Source organism: Mastacembelus armatus, chromosome 6 (genome assembly GCF_900324485.2).
Source record: "Mastacembelus armatus chromosome 6, fMasArm1.2, whole genome shotgun sequence".
Taxonomy (NCBI): domain Eukaryota; kingdom Metazoa; phylum Chordata; class Actinopteri; order Synbranchiformes; family Mastacembelidae; genus Mastacembelus; species Mastacembelus armatus.
Window position 1 is genome coordinate 3944739 of NC_046638.1, and position 19167 is coordinate 3963905.

General features: G+C 41.2%; 1 protein-coding gene across 1 annotated transcript; it reads left to right on the forward strand.

Annotated features, from left to right (window-relative positions):
• The first annotated feature begins 527 nt into the window (after positions 1 to 527).
• Positions 528 to 18946, forward strand: hsd17b12a (hydroxysteroid (17-beta) dehydrogenase 12a). The gene is made up of 11 exons (XM_026310442.1): positions 528 to 796; positions 10832 to 10878; positions 11759 to 11834; positions 13511 to 13618; positions 14438 to 14502; positions 14741 to 14785; positions 15252 to 15286; positions 16145 to 16226; positions 16390 to 16455; positions 17305 to 17454; positions 17728 to 18946. Exons 1-11 carry the CDS (start codon positions 619 to 621, stop codon positions 17866 to 17868), a joined length of 993 nt encoding a protein of 330 aa, XP_026166227.1. The 5' UTR covers positions 528 to 618; the 3' UTR covers positions 17869 to 18946.
• The last annotated feature ends 221 nt before the right edge of the window (positions 18947 to 19167 follow it).

The window sequence follows — 19167 nt, forward strand, 5'->3', positions numbered from 1 at the left end:
CTAGGTAGGCTCAGGCTGACCTCACGGACTGGCATCGCGTTAGCCAATAAACTGTCTCCAAACGTTCTCCAAGGGGCGGGAGGACGCGAACATGTTTCACCAATGAGAGCATCATTTCATTCATAAAGTGGTGTGGGCAGTTTTTTTCCGAAAGCGTGGGTTTGGAGGGTTTCATAATCCTGACTGAAACTGACAAACCTGTTCTGGCGATAACCAATGACAGACTTCGGATGGGAGCTGCCGTAATGTTTGCCCAATCGCTCCTCATCCCGGTCTCCGATTGACCCACCCTGCTTCATACAGAAAATCGAATGAATGGGGGAAGCTGTGGAAGAGACTGACATGCAAATGCTCCAACCGAGAGAGTGGCTCGGCCGGGAGACAGCTACTGCAGCCAGCCGGGAGCAGAGGAGGGCGGTGCAGAGAAGCAGGTGGGCGGTGCACTTTAAATCAGGCTAGACAAGTGTAGGGGGAGTTGGGGGAGTGTGTGTGATGCTACAACCTCCTTATAAAGGGACTCTCTCTCACGTTGTGGCTTGGAAATTAGAGCACATTGCCTAAAATTGAGGTCTCCACATACACACTCTCACACACGCCGAGTCACCGAGAGCCGCTGCCATGAACTGGATGAACGGTGAGGAGATACTTGGCAAGGCCGAGACGCCTCTCTTCTGGGTCGGCGCGTTCACTGTGGCCTCCCTGTCGCTGTGGCTGCTCTACAGGCTGCTCTCGGGTTTTAGGATCTGGGTCTTGGGGAATGGACAGCTGCTCTCTCCGAAGCTGGGCAAATGGGCAGGTGAGTTGGGTCACATCAGTTTTCAAGCCACCTAGATCACGGTCACGAAGAGGGCAGCTCAGAAGTAGGCAGGTGGGCTCGACATGCAAACACCAGAATGAGGTTATTGAGCTCAAACTTCACTCTGGCACAAAAAGGGCTGCATTCTGGTGCGTTTTGTGACTTAATTCAAGAGGAGGTAGGTGTTGCGTAACAGGCGCAGGTAAGCGGCTTATTGACTGCCAAGATAATGATCCTTATTAGCTCAATTGTTTTTTTTTAATCGCGGCAAACGCAGCACCGTGTGCTGCCAGGGGCTCCAATCAGCGTTTTCACCCACATTTGGAGCGGCAGGGGGATGCCCCACATTGGTGAGCCAGGAGCCAAATTGCGCAGGCTATGCGCACTTTTCAGAGAGCTGTTTTATGTGGGTGAGCTCTCAGCCAGCGCACTACTGAACCACATTAGCCCATCCGCATGATGTAGGACAAACCCATATGCTCAATTAAAACGTGACCTACATCTTGACAATTTTCATTGGTTTTGACTTTTCAAAAAATCTTTCACTGGGGTAGTTTGTCCAGCATTTTGGCACTAGTGTTAATCATCTATTGTCACTTTGTATACTAACATAGTGACACGGTGTTTTTCATGGTTTTGGTTATGTCGTCGGTTTCTTTGTAATCATTCTTCTTTGACACATTAGCCTCCAGATTCGATTTGCCCTATAAATTAAGGCTGGATATAATGTCGTTAATTGGACTTGACTCTGTAATGTTCGTTTTCGACTCGTTGTACCAGATAGAAGCGAGTTACCAGTCAAGCCTAAGGGTATTGTGTTTTTGTAGCGAAGAGTCTCATAGGAATCGCCCTGCCATAGCTTGACCCACTTCTCCAGTCTCCCATTTGGAGAAGACTGCTGCGTCGGGAGCCTCTTGCTGCGCAATTTGCCGAGCGCTTCCCTTCGCATCGGGATAGGTTGATAATGTTCCCCTTTGTTTCTAGCGTTCAAAAACCAGGCTCTCTGGATGGTTTGAATGCTTGCTTCTTTTTTAATAACCCAGATGTTTTTCTACACCATGACGCACTTTGCTTCCACATCGTCGTTTTTTTTATGAATGGGGGTTTAATTGATGCCCTGTGCGCCATAAGAGGGAATGAAACGCATGACGCAAAGGTAGGGTGCCTTTAGGAATGACTAATGTAGATTTTTTTTGTGTGTTTCTGCTGGAATATGCGGAGGAATACCGGTGCACACCGATGAGTCATGCGCTTGTTCATCGCCTTGTCATCCATTGGCCATATAGAAATTGTGATTACCTTCCCTCCTCCCTTCACTCGACCCTCACCAACCCCAGTATCTTGTCAGATGTAGTTCTACCCCGCACTTTAACACATAATTATTTCTCACGATTTTACTTCAACTGGACCATTTTTGGTGCAAAGAACATTAATCTTAAAGATGGTGTGTTACATCAAATATAAGTATAGTCCCTGTGATAATGTGGAACTAAAAAGGAGCCTATCGGAGATGATTTAAGCCAGCAGTTTTAAAAGAAATGTTTTGTAAAGATTTGGTTCACTGAACTAAGTGTTCATAAAATATGACCTGGATATTCCTCACTGGTCCACATGTATTTTTTTAAGCAATTTCTTAAGATGTGAACTTGCATGCCACTCCCTGAAACCAGTTGTTGCAACCGGTCTCACAAGTTCCTAAAGTTCATTTCCAATGGCAGTGATTGGAGCCATAGCAGGAAATTAATAGATAGAGGGAGGAGGGGTGTGGATGCTCATCTTGAAGCACCAGATGTGCAAGTCTGTCCAGTTTAGGTGCAGTTTAGGTTTGATTTATAGGCACATCCACATACGTCAAGTGGTGCGACACCATGTCTCCACCTTTTTCCAGGAACCTGTTGTAACAAGTTAAACTTCTTCCAACTGTTGGATAGACTTTGTATTGCATTTTAAGCAGCAATAGTATAATATATGATAATCCTTGTTGAGAGATAGCATGTCCCAGTGTCACTGTAAACAAACTCTCTTTAATTCTTAATACAATCATGTTTAAAATCTGCTGTGGTTAGATTTGGTAATGATTAACTTTATGTTGATGTGATGAGATAATGGCTGATCAACAACCACATTATACAATAATCTGTCAGGGACATTAGGTCAGAATGGCATTTTATTTCAGCCATAGAAAAGATTATTAGAATCCTAGAAAAAAATGCTGAGCTCTTTTTTTTATTTTAAAGATGTTTACAATCCATGTAAGTGTTATTGCAACACAGGACAAATGGTATTTCCTTTTCAGATGGGTTTGTAAGTGTGTGCAGGTTGCAGAGATGAAGCTGATAACTAAAACTTGATCAAATAGGACTTAAAAAATGTGCTTGTGTTGAATCTTAGTATTTGATCTTATGGAAGTGTGTGTTGCACATATTTGTGCGTGCTGAGGTGTAGTTCTGCAGCTCTCAAATGCAGGGCAGGGATTTCTGTGGAGTTCCTCTGCCAGTGACTGGTCTTCCCCTTAGTGGATGGGACTCCTTGTGGCAGAAAAGCAGTGCTGCAGCACGAGTCAAGCCGGCATCCCCAGCCTCTGCTGCACTGTGCATCCACACACTCACCCTCCCCACTCCTGCCAGTCCATGTCTGCAGCTCAGTGTTTCTTTTTTTTTTTTGAGCGAAGAAATGACACTTTTCTAACATGACACAATTTAATTTCTGAAGAATTGTTTGATTTTCTTTTTTTTTTAATGACCAATAGATGCATGAGAAGAAAAGGAGATCCCTGTTTTTTTCTGTTTTTTTTGTTTTTTTTTAATGACAGTGTAGGATTCCAGCTTTCAAAAATCTACGCAGTTTTTGAATTAACATCTTAATACGAGTTTGTTTTCAATGATTTTCTTTTTTATGATACAGCGTTCCATATTCATGCATTTATTTCCAGTGGAGCAGCTTTTCACTCTGACGTGTAGTAGTTTTCAGTTTTCTCCTCTCTGCTTCCTCCTCCACTCTTAGCCCCCAGCATCCCATATTATATAAGAGAGTCTGTGTCTGTGTGTCTATGTGAAACTCCATTATAGGGAAGTAAATTAGACCAAAAGGGAACTTTTTGGGGGTGGGGATGAGGGTGGAGTAGTGATGTGACATGTGCTTTAGAAGTGCCCCCTCCTCCCTTTGATGTTAGAGTTTATTGAGAAAACAGTGGTGTTATATAAGAAGGATGCAGCCATTCATCAGTACAGCACAAGAGTGACAAAGACTTGGGTCAGCACTTATGCAAGAATTTTGTTGAATTTGATTTGACACTAGGAATGAACATTTGATGCTTGGAGGTTTAATAACCCAAGATGCTGATGAATCAGATTTGCAGGGCAGCATTAATTATTCGAGACTAATTTTCAGTTGTTTTTTTTTTGTTTTGTTTTTTTTTAAGTGAATATGCGTTAGGCTTCATTCATGCTAAGGACAATGCACATGTGAATGAAATGTATCTGTGTGCGTGTTTCAGCTGAGGCAGGGTCTCCACTTCTTCATCCTTGTGAATGTGCTCTGTGTGAGTGTGTGTGTGTGGGCGGAGAGAGAGAGGGAGAGTATTGCTGTTCATGTGATGAACACGCTCTGTGCCACGTGTCGGAGCAGTGGATGCTGGGTAAAAAAAAAAAAAAAGGTAGAAAAAAATCCTCTGCATCTCCCTCATTTTACTCTCATTTTAATCCCCCATCCTGTCTCTTCTGTGACTATGTGGATAAAGTTAACTATTCTTGGGAGGATGCTGGTTTGAGGGTTCAGAATTAGGTTTACATTAAGTGTAAGGGGCACTCTTTGTACCTACAGTACTATCTTCTTCTGGGCATGTGTTGTTCCTCCCTGCACCTTATTTCTCACTTTCTACTTCCATTCTTTAATTTTTTTTCTTTTCCTGTTAATCCATTCACAAAATCTTCCCCATTCAATTTACATTTTCTAAGAAATTAAATACTCAGATGTTTGCTATCCATCGCTCAAGCTGCTTCGATTAGCTGACCTGCTTTTTTTAACCCCCCAAAAACATTAACAGATAATACTACAGCTTTGTAAATGGTTAAATTAGCTTTTATTTCACATATTATTTTTAATTATGACCACTACAGATACTGCATGAAGACATAGGTGCTGTATCTAACTTCTTGTCATTGCAACAAGTGACAAAGTGAAATGCCTGAGCCAATAGGATCACAGAAACTGAAATTATTAGGTCATACTTAGACAGTTTAACCGATTTTACAGCCTGATGTTTTGTCATCTATGATGTCATATGTTGGTTGCAGGCCAAAATGCCAGAAAGACAGTTTTGTAAGTGATGAGTATCTGTTGAAATGTACTGTGAGGTTTTGGCATCGTTGTAGGGTGAAATCAGAAGAATGTGTAACGTAAGACCTAAGTCCTAACCTTTGTAAGTGCCAACGTCACCTCTCACCTGAGAAGACTGGACAAACACAGGGCAGATAAGACGGTTTGGACACAATGGAGTGATACTTTTAAAAGAAGCATCTGGGTTTTGATTGGGGGACAAACAACTAGGATTGTTTTTTTGTATGTTGTCATTTTTGGTCAAACTTTGCTTTGCTCTGTTAGTTGTTGAAGTGGTTAGGCTCATCAAACAGAAAATGTTTAGTGACTCAAATAACATGTGTTTATAGTAGAAATCAGCAACATTAACAATCATAGGTCTGTCTATTCAAGCCATATTTCAGGGCATCATGCACCTGATAAATTAGACGTTTGAGTTATTTCACAGATCCAAGGGATGTATATGACAGACTTTTCCATTCTTCACCACTCAGACCTGAGTGCACAGGTTTCTGTTGCAGCCCCTAAAGACTCCAGCAGGTGGTTTCAGTGATTAACACCCCTTCAGACAGAGGACAGACTAATAAAGTGAAATCACCTGCTCTAGCCTTTGTTTGAAACGGTAAACCTCCACACAGTACAGCCTGTTCTTAACAGCACAGGGTCAAATAGCAAAGTTTGTTTCCTGCTCAAATCAACTTGTCTCAATCCAAATAGTTGTGGTGAAGGAGACTATTGATTTTTAAACAAGGCATGTGACTGGAGGAGCGAGGGGGGGGGGGGTATGACTATTTTTGCTCTGTACCCAAATATAGATGCTGGTTCTATCTTGGGCAGCTTTGAAGTACATGTTCTCTTTGTCTCTGTCTCTCACCCTCCCTCCCCTCATTCCTCCCTCTCCCCCAGCCCGATCAAGGTTTATTTTTGTCGACTTTTATATTACCCATGTGACTTTTCTCCCCTGCTATTTAAAGCTGTGTGTGTGTGGGTGGGGGTGGGGGGGGGGCTGTCTTTGGATCTTCTGCTGCATCCATCCCTCCCTCCCATCTTTTTTTTTTTTCCTCCATCTGAGGTAGGAGGGGCTGCTCGTTGATAGGAGAGTGGGGTGCGACAGATTACATAACGGTACGTAACGAGAGCAGGGCACACAAGGACCGCAGTCTCTCCTCACTGAGAATCTTAATTGGGGGGTTTAGTGGTGGTGAGGAGGGTTGAGGGGTTAGTTTTATGCTCATTTTAGTTCAGTCTTGCTTTGTCTTTGCCAAAAAAGAAGAAGCTCACCCTGTGGGTAGGTGATAGTGAAGATCATGCCCGATTTCTCCACAGCTAAACACTTGCTTATTTTACTAATCAGCATCTTGAAGGAATAATCGGTGAATTAAGACAAATCTAAAACTCCATGTTCATAAAGATTTGAGCATTTTTCTCTAATATGAGCTGCTCATCCCTACACACCTGCCTTCAAATGCAGTCCTTTACTAATCTAAGATTCTTCATTCTTTGCAGATTTGATTTTGTGATCACCCTGATCTTTTTCCACTTCTCACTAGTTAAGCTCTTGTGTGGTTTTTCCCAACCTGCATTGCTCATGCTGGCATCAGATCTTTAGGTGGAGGGCTGAGGATGCAGCAACCTGGTCGTGGTGGTGGGGGATCTTGTTGGTATTCAGGTGCTGCGGCAGGCAGGCAGCTCCCAGACGAGGCAGTGCAGGCGCGCTGCTATTTTTACTCCTCCTGCTGCTTTTTTTAGACCCTCAGAATAGTGAGCAGGCAGCAGTAGGGGCTGCTCCACTGCTGAGGAGGGAGGGAGACAGAAAAGGCTGGGGGATGTCAATACCTCTGGACGTGATGTGCAGCACTAAGCATAGCAGAGCTGCGGTGCAAACGCGCCCCCGTCAGGGCACTTCAGAGCCAGCATGGTGGATCAGTTTTCTCAGAGGCGATGGAATGGGGGAAACTGGGTTCAGAGCAGTGCTGCTGGGAATGAATGAGGCAGCAGTGCACACATCCTCTCTGCCATCACACACATGCATACATTTATGGATTCGCACACTTCACTGTCCTCTCCAAAATCTCTTTTCTTCATCGCACACATTACTCTGACATGGTTGCCCCATCAGCACACATTCCCCCTTATTGTCATTCTGTGGGTGCATCTCCTGAGCATCAGTAGTGCTGCTGCCATTCACGTGCTTGCTTACGTAGATGTTTTTTGTTACATTACATCTGTGACACACACACACACACACACACACAGATGTAATGCTTTGCTCACGTGAGGGGAATTAAGTCCTGCTCAGAGCAACTGGGTGTGTTTGTGACTGAACAGAATAATGGGATTTTTGGACACCGTGTTCTGCTTGTACATCAGTGGAGGTGTTAAATAGGTGACTTATTGCCTCCCTCTAGTTTTCCCTCTTGTCTTTACCCTCTGTAGTGTCCAGTGTGGGCTCATCTCTAAAGGGTCATGAATTAGAAGTGAAACAATTTGCATCGTCTCATTCCGTTGTAATTCAGGTGTGGTCTTTTTGCCAGAAATCGTTTTTGGTTAGAATCTCTGTGAATATTTTCTTTGTTGCTGTATTCATTGCACTAATGATGGGTGATGGCTAGTCAAAAGTAAAAAGGAAATGTCTTAAGACTTCAGAGGAACTCTGTGTCCTTATCCCACTGTACTAACCCCTTCTAACACACACACACATACACACTTCACACTCACTCCCTAGACAACGTTTATTGAGAAAATGGTACGATTATATAATGGTTGGGAGGAGTGTAGTCATTCATAAGTACAGCACGAGGATTTGGGGGTTGTAGTGAGGGAACAGTAGGTCTGGAGGGGGTCGGTAGCCAAATGCACAGCGGAAATTCACAATTCAAACTACAGTGACCTTACAGAAGAAAGCATTTTTGAGCGTGGATAATTTTTCTTTTATTCAGCTAATTTTGTTAACTGGCATTAGGACTGTTGCATGTAGGCATCTGTACCAAAGCCTGGGAGGGCAGATCTTAAAAATAAGCAAATTCCTTTTGTAGTTCTTAGTTTTTCTGACTTAAATTTCAAATGTAATGCTCTATAATGATGTTTTCTGGAGTTGATTTTTAACTGAGTTTAAGGGCCATGTCCTCAAAGCCAAAAGAGAACAAGGATTAGCTGATAGCAGCACTCAATGACATTCATCTTCAGAGTGCAGACTGAGAGAGGATTTTTGTTCTTTAGTTATGGTCATGGTCCTTACACTGTGTGTATTTTTAAGATTTCTGTGATTGATGCTTTTTTAATTATTATTGAGAAGACATGGCCTGAACACACATGTAGTCTGACTTGTAGTACATGACAGCATACCATTTACTATCCTGTTAAAGTTCAGAAGCTCATTCTGTATGTGCTTTTTTAAAAACACGTTCTTCTAAAGTTCTGCTAAAGTTCACATAGCCAAAATGCTCTACACATATTTTGTGCCTAACACATTCTTACTTACAGGTGCAGCTCTCTGCACCTGGATCTCATGCAGTCACTTTCAGCTGACATGGTCTGTCATTTCTTCCTTAGTTATTGCAGGTTTAGTTGAGAAAGTGTTGATGATCTAGTCACAGACCTGCCTTTTGATTAGAATATTTTATAGTTATTATTAATGCTGTTTATTCTTTTATGCTTTGTATTTGTTTTTATATTTTTATTTTAAAAAATATTTGTACTTGCCTTTGTTGCATGCATTAGGCTAATAGTTTGTCTCATTGTTAGTCTCTTTGCACCTTGAACTTGCTATACTTATATGATACGTGCCGTACAAATAATTCCATTGAAGTTGGTTGGTTTTCATTGTCAGTCAGCTAGTTGTGTACAAACAAGTGAAGAAGATCCCTGTCTAGTTACCATCCAGGAACCTTGAAAGTCCAGTTATGTTGGTTTTTCATTATCTCATGGGTTTCATAGTCATCTCTGTCAGTTCGACACTCATCTGTGAACTCAGACACTAATCGGATAAACCTGAAGCCTGCGTAACTTACCTTTTTAAAAGGGTCTGTTCTTTACAATTCTCGCCAAGCTGACATTTCACCTGCCAGCCATGCTAATGCAGCTATTTATTTTGACGTGATGTGTGATATCATTTTGTGTAAAATATGAACCTTGTAGCTTATAAAACAAATGAGCTTCATTCACATTACCAGGTCATATTAAGAAATAGATAATTCTATACCAAGGAGGTTGTTGTCCTTCCCCCAGCCATTTTAATTTGCAGTGAACGAAGCCTCTCCCTGCCTCTGTTTGCCCCCACCTGCATCTGCAACGAGAGCCTGATTTGGTACAGTCTGTGCCCATTGAGGCTTTTCTGCTGTGGAGCATTTCATTCTTAACATGGGGGAGGTTTAAAAATAACCAGAGATTCTGCTCTTTTTTCACTTTTGACTTTGTGCTACTCTATCTCTCTCTATTCTCTTTTTCACTCACTTGTTCTTCTTCTCCCTTCCTCTTTACCCACAATCTGTATTGTCTCTTTCTCCTTCACTCACTCGTTCCCTTGCTTCACTCAAGTTCTATTTTTAGACACCCCTAGGATCCCCCCCTCCCAATCTCTCCTCCACCCTGCCTACCCTGCTTCACCCTCTCCTTTCTCCTGCTCCATGTTTGTCATCACTCCCTCCTCTCTGTATCCCCTCTCTCATCTTGTCTCCGTTTCCCATTCTCCAGAAAATATCTTCTAGCTCTTTTAAATCTTTTGCCAAGCCGTGCTAATAATATATTCATGTTACACTGTGTGTGTATATTGAGGAGCACCCCCCCATTCCTCCTCATCACCAATCACCTTTTTCTTTTCGTTCGCCTTTTGTCTCTTTGTCTGCCTCTCTTGTTCTTCCTCTTTCTCTATACTCCGTCAGTCAAGCAGGGGCTCGGGTTGATGGGCAGTGAACATTTAAAAATAGCTCTGCTTGCTTGACAAGGTGAGGAGATCTCTGAACACAAGAACATCAGCTCCTCTTAAATTTTACCACAGGAGCTGCTCAGTCTGTTATCAGTGCCTGTTGAGGTCTTTGTGAATCATATACTGTCTTCTTTGTTCTGCTTTAATCTATACCACCTTAGCTTCATCTTGATACAGTCTGCGTTTCAGGTGGATTATATGCATTTCTGCTTCACAATCAAACTGTGTGTGTGTGTGTGTGTGTGTGTACACATTCTGTAAGCATGCTAGTGGAGAAGAAACATTTGACTGCTGAAGTATTTGTTATTGTAAAGCTTAGAGGTTTTCTCAAATAACATTTGAATCGTACTTTGGGGCGTGTCAGCCAAAGGATTTGTTTCCATCTATCACCTGTAAAGGCCCTGGGCTTACACCCATACTGGGGCTCTGAGCCTTTATAAAGGTGTGTCATAATCTTCCAAACAAAGAGGATCAGTTTTGTGCCCATGTTTGTGTTATAAGATGCAAAAATAACAGAGATATTGCATATAGCAATTATGTTAGTGATGCTTTAGTGCAGACTTTGATATTGTTGATGCAATGTGGCTGAGGCCTTTTGGCAGATTAGCAATACAAAGTGAAAATATTCTGGTCAGATTTAATTAGAACTGTAGTCTTCAGAACATTTGGGGACCATCTACACCCTCACTAGCTGAACAGAAGTTGACTTCACCCCTTCTCTGCTACTTAATGTGAGGAGGTTGTGAAGAGAACCAACACTGACCTGTTGTTTTCTACTTTCTGTCTCTCTGCAGTTGTGACAGGAGCCACGGATGGAATCGGGAAATCCTATGCGGAGGAGGTAAGGCTCCTGAACCCTTATTTCATATCTTTCTTGGGAAAGCTGTGACTCATATATACATATGAATATACATATATATGCACACACATACAGTGCTCACTCATAGGGGAGAACTCTTACAGTCCTTTTAACGTGGAAGCAAATCCTTACACATGCACACTGGCTCACCAGCAAGAGCTCATACAGAGGTAATGGCACACGTTGAATAGGGGCTACCCTGCCATGTGTTTGGCCCCTACTAATGTGTGTGTGCTGGCTGTATAATATAGGCATGTGGGGCCTTTGACTCATAGTGCTGTTACTGGTGCTACTATGGGTACATCCACTTGTCGCGCAATGGAAGGCCAACATTTTACCTTGTGTATTAGCCTGTGCAGGGTTTTTACCCTGGTCAACTCTGCTTTCACATGCAATGTGATAAATTCTCCTCTGTGCTTTAAAGTGAATCATTTCAAACAATTTGATGTGCACAACAACATAGCCGCAAGATAAACTGAACGTCATGTTAACTGAGGGTAAAAGTAGCTAGAACGAGACAAAAATGTAATATTAATTTAATCAGATTTTCTGATTAATCATTAATCACTTTTAATCAAGTCTTTTCTGCTCTGACTTCTGATAACATATAAACACACTTGTGTACACATACCAATAGTGATCAGTCTCAAGTCATTAAATAATGTTTTGGATAATGTGCGACTTTTGCTTTTGCAATCATCTGATCCCAAGTTGACACGTGTTAACGTAAACACTGTCTGTGTGTTAGTTACCAACACTGTATTTGATTTTGCTCTTAATACACAAAAGAAAGAAAAAAGATTCTTGGTTGAACTTGTGTGCGTGTGTGTGTAACTAACAGTTTTTGTTGTTTTTTTTCAAGCTGGCCCGTCGGGGATTTGCCTTGATGTTGATCAGTCGCTCCCAGGACAGGCTGGATGATGTGGCCAAGTCACTTGGTAAGCGTGCGTGTGTGTGTGTGTCCACAACATCATGGAAATCTGTTCAGGGTTGAGAGCACAGCAAGTGGGCTGATGAGGATGTGTGTGTGCAGGCAGTGACGTGCAACCTCCCACCCTGTCAGCTACAGGGTTTCCCTGGCCTGGATGAGCGACTATATTCTTGATCTGAAGAGTTAGGATATAGTGAAAAGAGAAAGGGGTTTTAAAAGTCACTTTTTTGAAGACACAATGCATGTTAGCTTATTATAGATGTTTCACTCTGGGCAAAGTGTTTCAACAGAGGTCTGGATCTGCAGACCTCCCTTTTCAAAAACAATTCATCTGTTGTACAGAGTCTGTCATTTTGTGATTACTTAAACAATTCAGCTTTATCCTCTAAATCCCATTTTCATGCTCTTTTGCATCCTGCTAAGTCCTGCCTCTATTCTCTTTGAATGTTGGTGAATTGGAAACATGCAGCCAGCAAATCAGGTTGTTTTACTTCCCCACTACCAGTATGGATGTAAGAATCTCAGAGCTGTTCCTCTGAGATATTTGTTAGAAACAGATCAGGGTTTCCTTACTCAAGAATAAATGAGCATCCACATGAAAGTGAAGAACCCCCCCCCCCCCACCATGCTGGCCTGTCTCCAAATTTTAAGAGACTCAATGGTGAGTGCCCCCCCCCCCCCCCCCCCCCCCCCATTCAAATAGTGCCCTCTCCCCGACTCCCTCTTTCCATCTGTCTTTGACGTCTCCCACAGCGCAATTTCCCCAGTCGTGCTTCAAGTCCACAGAGGGGGATAATGGGTAGTCACGAGCGGGGTGCGGCGTGCCAAGCTCTGGCACTCCTCCCTCACGATTAAACTGAGAACTGCTGTCCTTAGCTGTAACTGGGCAACCTACCCTGTCCCACCTATAACTTCATTGTTGTCAATTTTTCTCCTCTTATGCAACTGCATTTGTTTGACTCTTCATGGTTCCTACCTGGCAACCCAAAATTACTTCTCCAAACTGGCATCCTCAGTCTTCTTTGCCACCATGTCTTAAGCTGCTTTTACCATTTTGTTTGGCATGGACTCACAGTAGATGTAATGTGACTTTCTTTTTTATTTTACTCACCCCCACCTCTGATTTCTTAGTTTTCCCCATTTATATCAGTTCAGTCTCTTCTCAACTCTTCCTGAACACACACTGAGACACTACTGGTCTTGGCTGAGGCACATCCCAGGAATTTTCCTCTTAACTCCCCCTGCCACCTATCAGCTAAACGAGTCTTTGGACAATAATTGCACCAGGCGCGTCAAACATGACGAAGGAGTGGAGGGAGGGAAGGGGAGAAGCTGGCTCGTCCGGTTTGTTGGTACGCAGTGCCCTCTTCAGTTCAAGTCTGATGGTGACTGCTTCCATGCTCCATTCATTTGAATGGATCCAGGGTTGTGAAATAGGGGATTGTTCTTTTGGGCCATGAAATGATCTTTTGCACAAAGCATTGACTGACTTGTGATACATGAATGCATGGTATGTGTGTGGTGTAAAACCTTGATTGCTCACAAAGATAAATGATACTAAACATGAGTCCCACTGAGCACTGATCTTACTTAATTATACAATATCACCTTCACTTCTGTTTTAAACACTTTTTGTTTATTGCCAAACATATGTTACTAATGGACACTTGTTTGTCTTTACAGAGGTGGAGTACAAAGTACAGACCAAGACCATTGCAGTTGACTTTGGCAAGGCAGACATCTACCCCAAGATTGAGGCGGGGCTGGCTGGTTTGGAGATCGGTGTTTTGGGTAAGACACCCCCCCACCCCAAACATTTCTCTTAAAGTTCATCTGGACAGTATTTGCATTAATCCTACTTGACATTCACTTGTCATGTATAGTCAGAATGTATTATATGCAGCAGCATGTGAGAGTCAAGTATAATCCAAGAGAGTGAAGACTTGTGATAGTTCAGTCTTTGTTTCACTGCTGGCACCTGTAGTGTATTATACTATCTACAGCAGCTCTGGCATGTCTAAATCATCTAAATATTGAGCGCTGTAGTCTTTGATTCTCTGTAAACAAATCATCATATAATCCATTTTAAACTCAGTCATTTAGATCATTAAATGTAATTATTGGTAGGTTTATTGTCATGTTTGAGATGTGGCTGAATTATTATTATTATTATCATTATTATACATTGTTGTGAAACAGGCAGGTTGCCACATAAACAAAAAATGAATAGATCATTTTCATCCTTCATGTCTGAGGTATGCAACTGTTGTTAGGTGTGAGTTTTTACAAAAGAGCTTTTGACTCCAGCATCACGAGTCATGGAATGTGGTTAAACCTGCACTAAAGTTTTACATGTTTAGGCTGAAGATCACCTTGTACTTTTTAGTTGAACATTTAAAGAACTCTTTGTCCTTTCTTTTTTTTTTTTTATGATACCAATTGTGTTCTACTGGTTGCAAGGTGTGGCTTTGTTTTAGTGTGAAGTCTTTGTATACTGTTTGCTTTTGCTGCCACCTTGTGGTAGAAATCTAGACTAGTTTGAGTTCTCAGCTACCAGGTTAGTTTATAAAAACAGGAGAATAATTCCTTTCATCCCTTTTTCGTCAACAGTCAACAATGTTGGTGTGTCCTACTCCTACCCTGAGTACTACCTCCATATTCCTGATCTAGACAATGTGAGTTTGTATTTCTCTATTTCATATTTGTAGAAGGAAGTTTGCTCTTGCTGTGACTGGGAGTATACACCCTCAAAATAACTGAAAAAGCTAATAAAATGAAATGATTAGCCTTAATTTCATCTGTGTTTATCTGTGTCTGACTTCTTTTTATATATTTGGTGATAGGTCTGCTCTGTATTGTAAAAACAATCTTAGACATGATTGTTTAGATGATTTGGTGCTTTGTGTGTTTCAGTTCATTACGAACATGATCAACGTCAACATGACTTCAGTGTGCCAGGTAAGTTTTGCTTCTGTCTTGAATAAGTCAGCACACTTTTGCTCTTCGGGGACTAAATGCTCTAATACATTCAGCCCAGTGACTGCAAACTCCATATTTATCACACCTCAAGTGTTTGTTTAAAGTTCATCCATGGGTGACACTTTCTTCACTTTATTTCTTTTTTTTTTTTGTTGTTGTTCTCCTCATCTTCCTTTTTCTCTTCTCCTCTTCTGTTGTTTCTACCATGGTACCTGCAGTGTCTCAGTTGTTCCCAAAGCAACGGTGGACTACACCAACGCTGTCTGTACTCACCACCCACGCAACTCTCTCTCTCTCTGTCGGTCTCTGCCCGTCTCTCCCTGCTACTTTTTAAAAAAAAAAAAAATCTCTTTCTTCCCACTCCTTATTTTCTTTCATGAGTTTTGTCATGAGTTTTGCTCTTGTGTGAGGTTGAAGTTAACTGAGTTTGTTGTTCTTCTTTTAGATGACTCGTCTTGTGTTGCCCAGAATGGTTGAGAGGTAAGTTAAATGATAGGCTTCCATGTTCTGCGACATGACTGCAGTCAAATATCAGTGTTGTGAGTGATGAACTGTGGCATGCAGCCACATAATGTATCTCAAAATGAAATCAAAACCTTTTTGTTTTTGAAGAACAGCGTTTGGCCGGTTACATTTGATAAAGGTGGCTCTTTTACTGGGCAGGGGCACACAAAATCCTCACCAAGCCCTTTTCATCACTGCATCTCTCTTTCCCTCTCCTCCTTTGTTCGCAATGCTGACAAGCTTTCAATTCACACAAAGTGCTCTTCCCACCTGATTGGCTGCTCTGTTCCCATGTGACTCATGCTGGCCAATAGCAGTGCAGGCACATTTGGTGCCGTGTGAGGCTGGAGCGTCGCTCCACTACATCACTGCAGCAACAGGCTGCCATGGCAACGAACACAGCCACTACCACACTGTTTTTGTGTGTGTGTGTGTGTGTGTGTGTGTGTGTGTGTGTGGAACATGACTTTGTGTGGATTTGTCAGTGTGCTGAATCCATATAGAAACAGGGTTCCCATAGGCCTGGAAAATTACTGAAAGTTTGTAGAATTGAAGGAAGATAGAGGCTTAAAAACAGAAAATAATTTTGTTGCACTGCTCTGGGAACAGTGTTTCATATGTTGAGGGGAAAGCCCTGTGATGTGTGATTTTAATGCAATGCCACATCATAATGGTATAATAGTAGAGAGCCCTGGAATTTCATTAATTCAGTGAAGACACTAAAATGTGGCTGTTGCAGATCTGAATGTTCACTTGGCATGAAAACACAAAGTTCTTGGCCTAAATCTATCTTGTGTTTTTTTTGTTTTGTTTTTTGTTTGTTTTTCTTCTCAGAGCCAGAGGTGTTATCCTCAACATCTCCTCTGCCAGCGGCATGTACCCCGTCCCTCTGCTCACAGTCTACTCTGCTACAAAGGTATGTACTGGTGTCACTTATAAACAAGCCAAAAATCTCTCTGGACACTTTTCTAATATTATTGGTTGGTTATTATCATCAATCAGCCCACCTTTCAATTATAACAGAAGAATGTATTACAGATTTTAAAATTTGACCATTTTTCATCCTTTCCTGCATGTAGGCCTTTGTGGATTTCTTTTCTCGTGGCCTTCAGGAGGAATACAGACGTCAGGGCATCATCATTCAGGTGAGTTTGGGGCTTGTCTAGTAGGACTGATCCTTCTCCACCACCATTAGTTTATAAACAGTATAAGTGACGCCAAAGAATGAAGGGGGAGACAAAACAAACCTGGCCTGATGTAGGTTTATCTGATAGAGTGCATGTGATCCACACACCATTTGAACTTTGACAGTTATGTTGGATGCTGTAGACCAAGCTTTCATTGTGGTTTTTACTTCAAGATGAAAAAATTAGTTTAGATAACACATTTATTTTTAAAAATCTTTGCTATAGATACACAGTATATGACATATGTGATTAAAATCTGAAATCCACCTTCCTTTCTGTCAGTTCTGCCTACAGGGCAATAAATGGAAGCATAATTATGAATGATCCCCTCTGATATGCCATTTTTAGCCTGGTTCAGCAGAGGCATTTTTGACAATATGTTGTTCCATATGAGGCTTGTTTGTTCTGTTTTTAGCACTCTCTGTAGTAGTCACTCATGTGCCACCTGGTGGTTGAAGTGTGCGGAGTAAATTTCCCCTCAGCAAAAGCCTGAGTGTTTTTACTCCAGTGTCCAGATCGGATTAAAGCAAAGCTCTTGTGTATTTTACCATGAAAGTGCATCTTACAGTACTATCGGTCAGCCAACCCACAAAGGGTACATATGTTTTCTCACTATTTAAATTACTTGACCTGCAACTATTTCCATGCTGCAAAACTAAGATTCAGATGTGAAATTTGATTTCAAACATTTTCTTTAGTTTAGTTTTCAGCTGTGGTTGGACCATCTTTTCTTTTTTTTTTTTTTTTCTTTTTTTTTAGGTGCTCTTGTTTAAGCTCATTTTGATGTTTTCCCTTTGTTTCCTGCAGAGTGTGCTGCCCTTCTTTGTGGCCACTAAGATGACTCGTATCAGAAAGCCCACCTTGGACAAGCCCACCCCAGAGCGTTATGTGGCAGCTGAGCTCAGTACTGTGGGTCTGCAGAGTCAGACCAACGGCTACTTTCCCCATGCTGTCATGGTAAGAAATGGAAACCTCAACTACTGAATGTATCCAGGAATACATCAAGACAACATGAATGGAGTTTTAGATTTAGGTTTTAACTATCAGGCTTTATAGTTGACTTGAATACCCTTAACAATCTGAAATGAACACAGGTTTAATTACGATAAATATCTTCTATACATCCTGACTAATTGTTCATTTTTGTGTTTTAATGTAAAGATTTAAGCCCAAAAGCTATAGTTTAAATTTATTATAAAACTAAGCACTTTTGTTTCCTCCTTTCCGCAGGGTTGGGTGACTACCAGGTTAGTGCCAAGCAGCATTGTTATCTTCCTGGGAGCCAGAATGAACCGTCTGCAGCGTACTGGATACCTGAAGAGGAGAAAGCTGCGTGAGCAAAAGAACGGTGCAAGTTTCAAGAGTGAATAGGAAGATGTCTGAGGATTTTCTTCTGGTTTACTATTTAAGAAATAGAGAGATTGCCTTTATATCTATGTGACTGATCTGCCAGGGTTGCCTGAGATGTCACCTTTTGTGCCTTTAGTAAGTAAAGATAAAACTGTAATATCCTCTGTTAAGGTTTATCTGAAATAAAAACAACAAAGAAGGTAGGAGGTGAAATCATAAAATGGGGCTTTTGGCAAAGGTCATTACGATATTTCGTCACTGCCAGTAATGGTGAAGACTATAGAGCCAAACAATTGTGATTTCTTAACCCTGCTGTTATAAGCAGTGGAAATGGTGGTGGGGAACTTTTTTGATTATAAATGTATTATTTATTTTTATTTGTATGAACACAATGGCTAAAGTCAGACCTTGAACTTTCAAACTAGGTTCTGCATCAATGAGCAGTTATCACCCACTTGCTCTGTCTTCTTTCTATCCATTTGTGTGTTTACAGTATATTTAAAATGATACTTTGTTGTGGGTTGTTGTTGCACCAAAATGTCATTTGTTCTAAACCAAAGATTTTTTTTATAGTGGTTATTTACTGTCTCATGAAACACAAGTCCCTTTCTACTGACATTAAAGCTGGAAAAGGTCAGATTCGATGATTGGGTATTCAGTAATTAAATGTATTTAAAAAGGGGGTGTAATGCTGGTTCTATGTTCATGTGAACTAAACAGTACATAGTTGCTCACATGTTTTTGTTTTTTACAGGTTTTGCATTGAAAATGAATGTTATACCATGTGGAGCAATTGTGTCTATTTGAAGTTAAAATATAGGTGCTTGAGGGTTTTATACACAGTTCACATTCTGATAGAGCTACAACTTCCTATTGTTCGCTGTAAAAACTGAAGAATTGCTCCTTTTTACATGATTAAATACCCTGTATGACTTGGTCAGACCTGTGCCTTGACAAAGCTGCCATGTCAACATTTTTCTTGTGTTTAACATGCCTTGAAATGACAATTTCAACATATTAAATGCACTATTTGTTTATTGTGCTGATGGTAACATGTTTTCTAAATTTTGTAATTAAAACTGCAGTATATTACACAGTGTTTTGTCTTGTGTGTATATATTTATTTATTTATTTTTTTTACAGGTAATTTAATAAAATAATTGTTTTGAAGTCTGTTGGAACTTTAGAAAATAATGGATTAATTATATCATTGTTTACATTTACTGATGTGAAAATACTGTACAATTTAAAGCACCAAGTTCAAAATTGACTTTAGTACATGATTAACGTTTATGTTTTGGATATGAATCTGTAAACTCT

Coding starts and splice junctions, on each gene's coding strand:
- hsd17b12a (XM_026310442.1), top strand. CDS start 619: ATGAACTGGATGAACGGTGAGGAGATACTTGGCAAGGCCGAGACGCCT. Junction 15,287..16,144: donor TTGCCCAGAATGGTTGAGAG/GTAAGTTAAATG, acceptor TTTTCTTCTCAG/AGCCAGAGGTGTTATCCTCA. Junction 17,455..17,727: donor ACTTTCCCCATGCTGTCATG/GTAAGAAATGGA, acceptor TCCTTTCCGCAG/GGTTGGGTGACTACCAGGTT.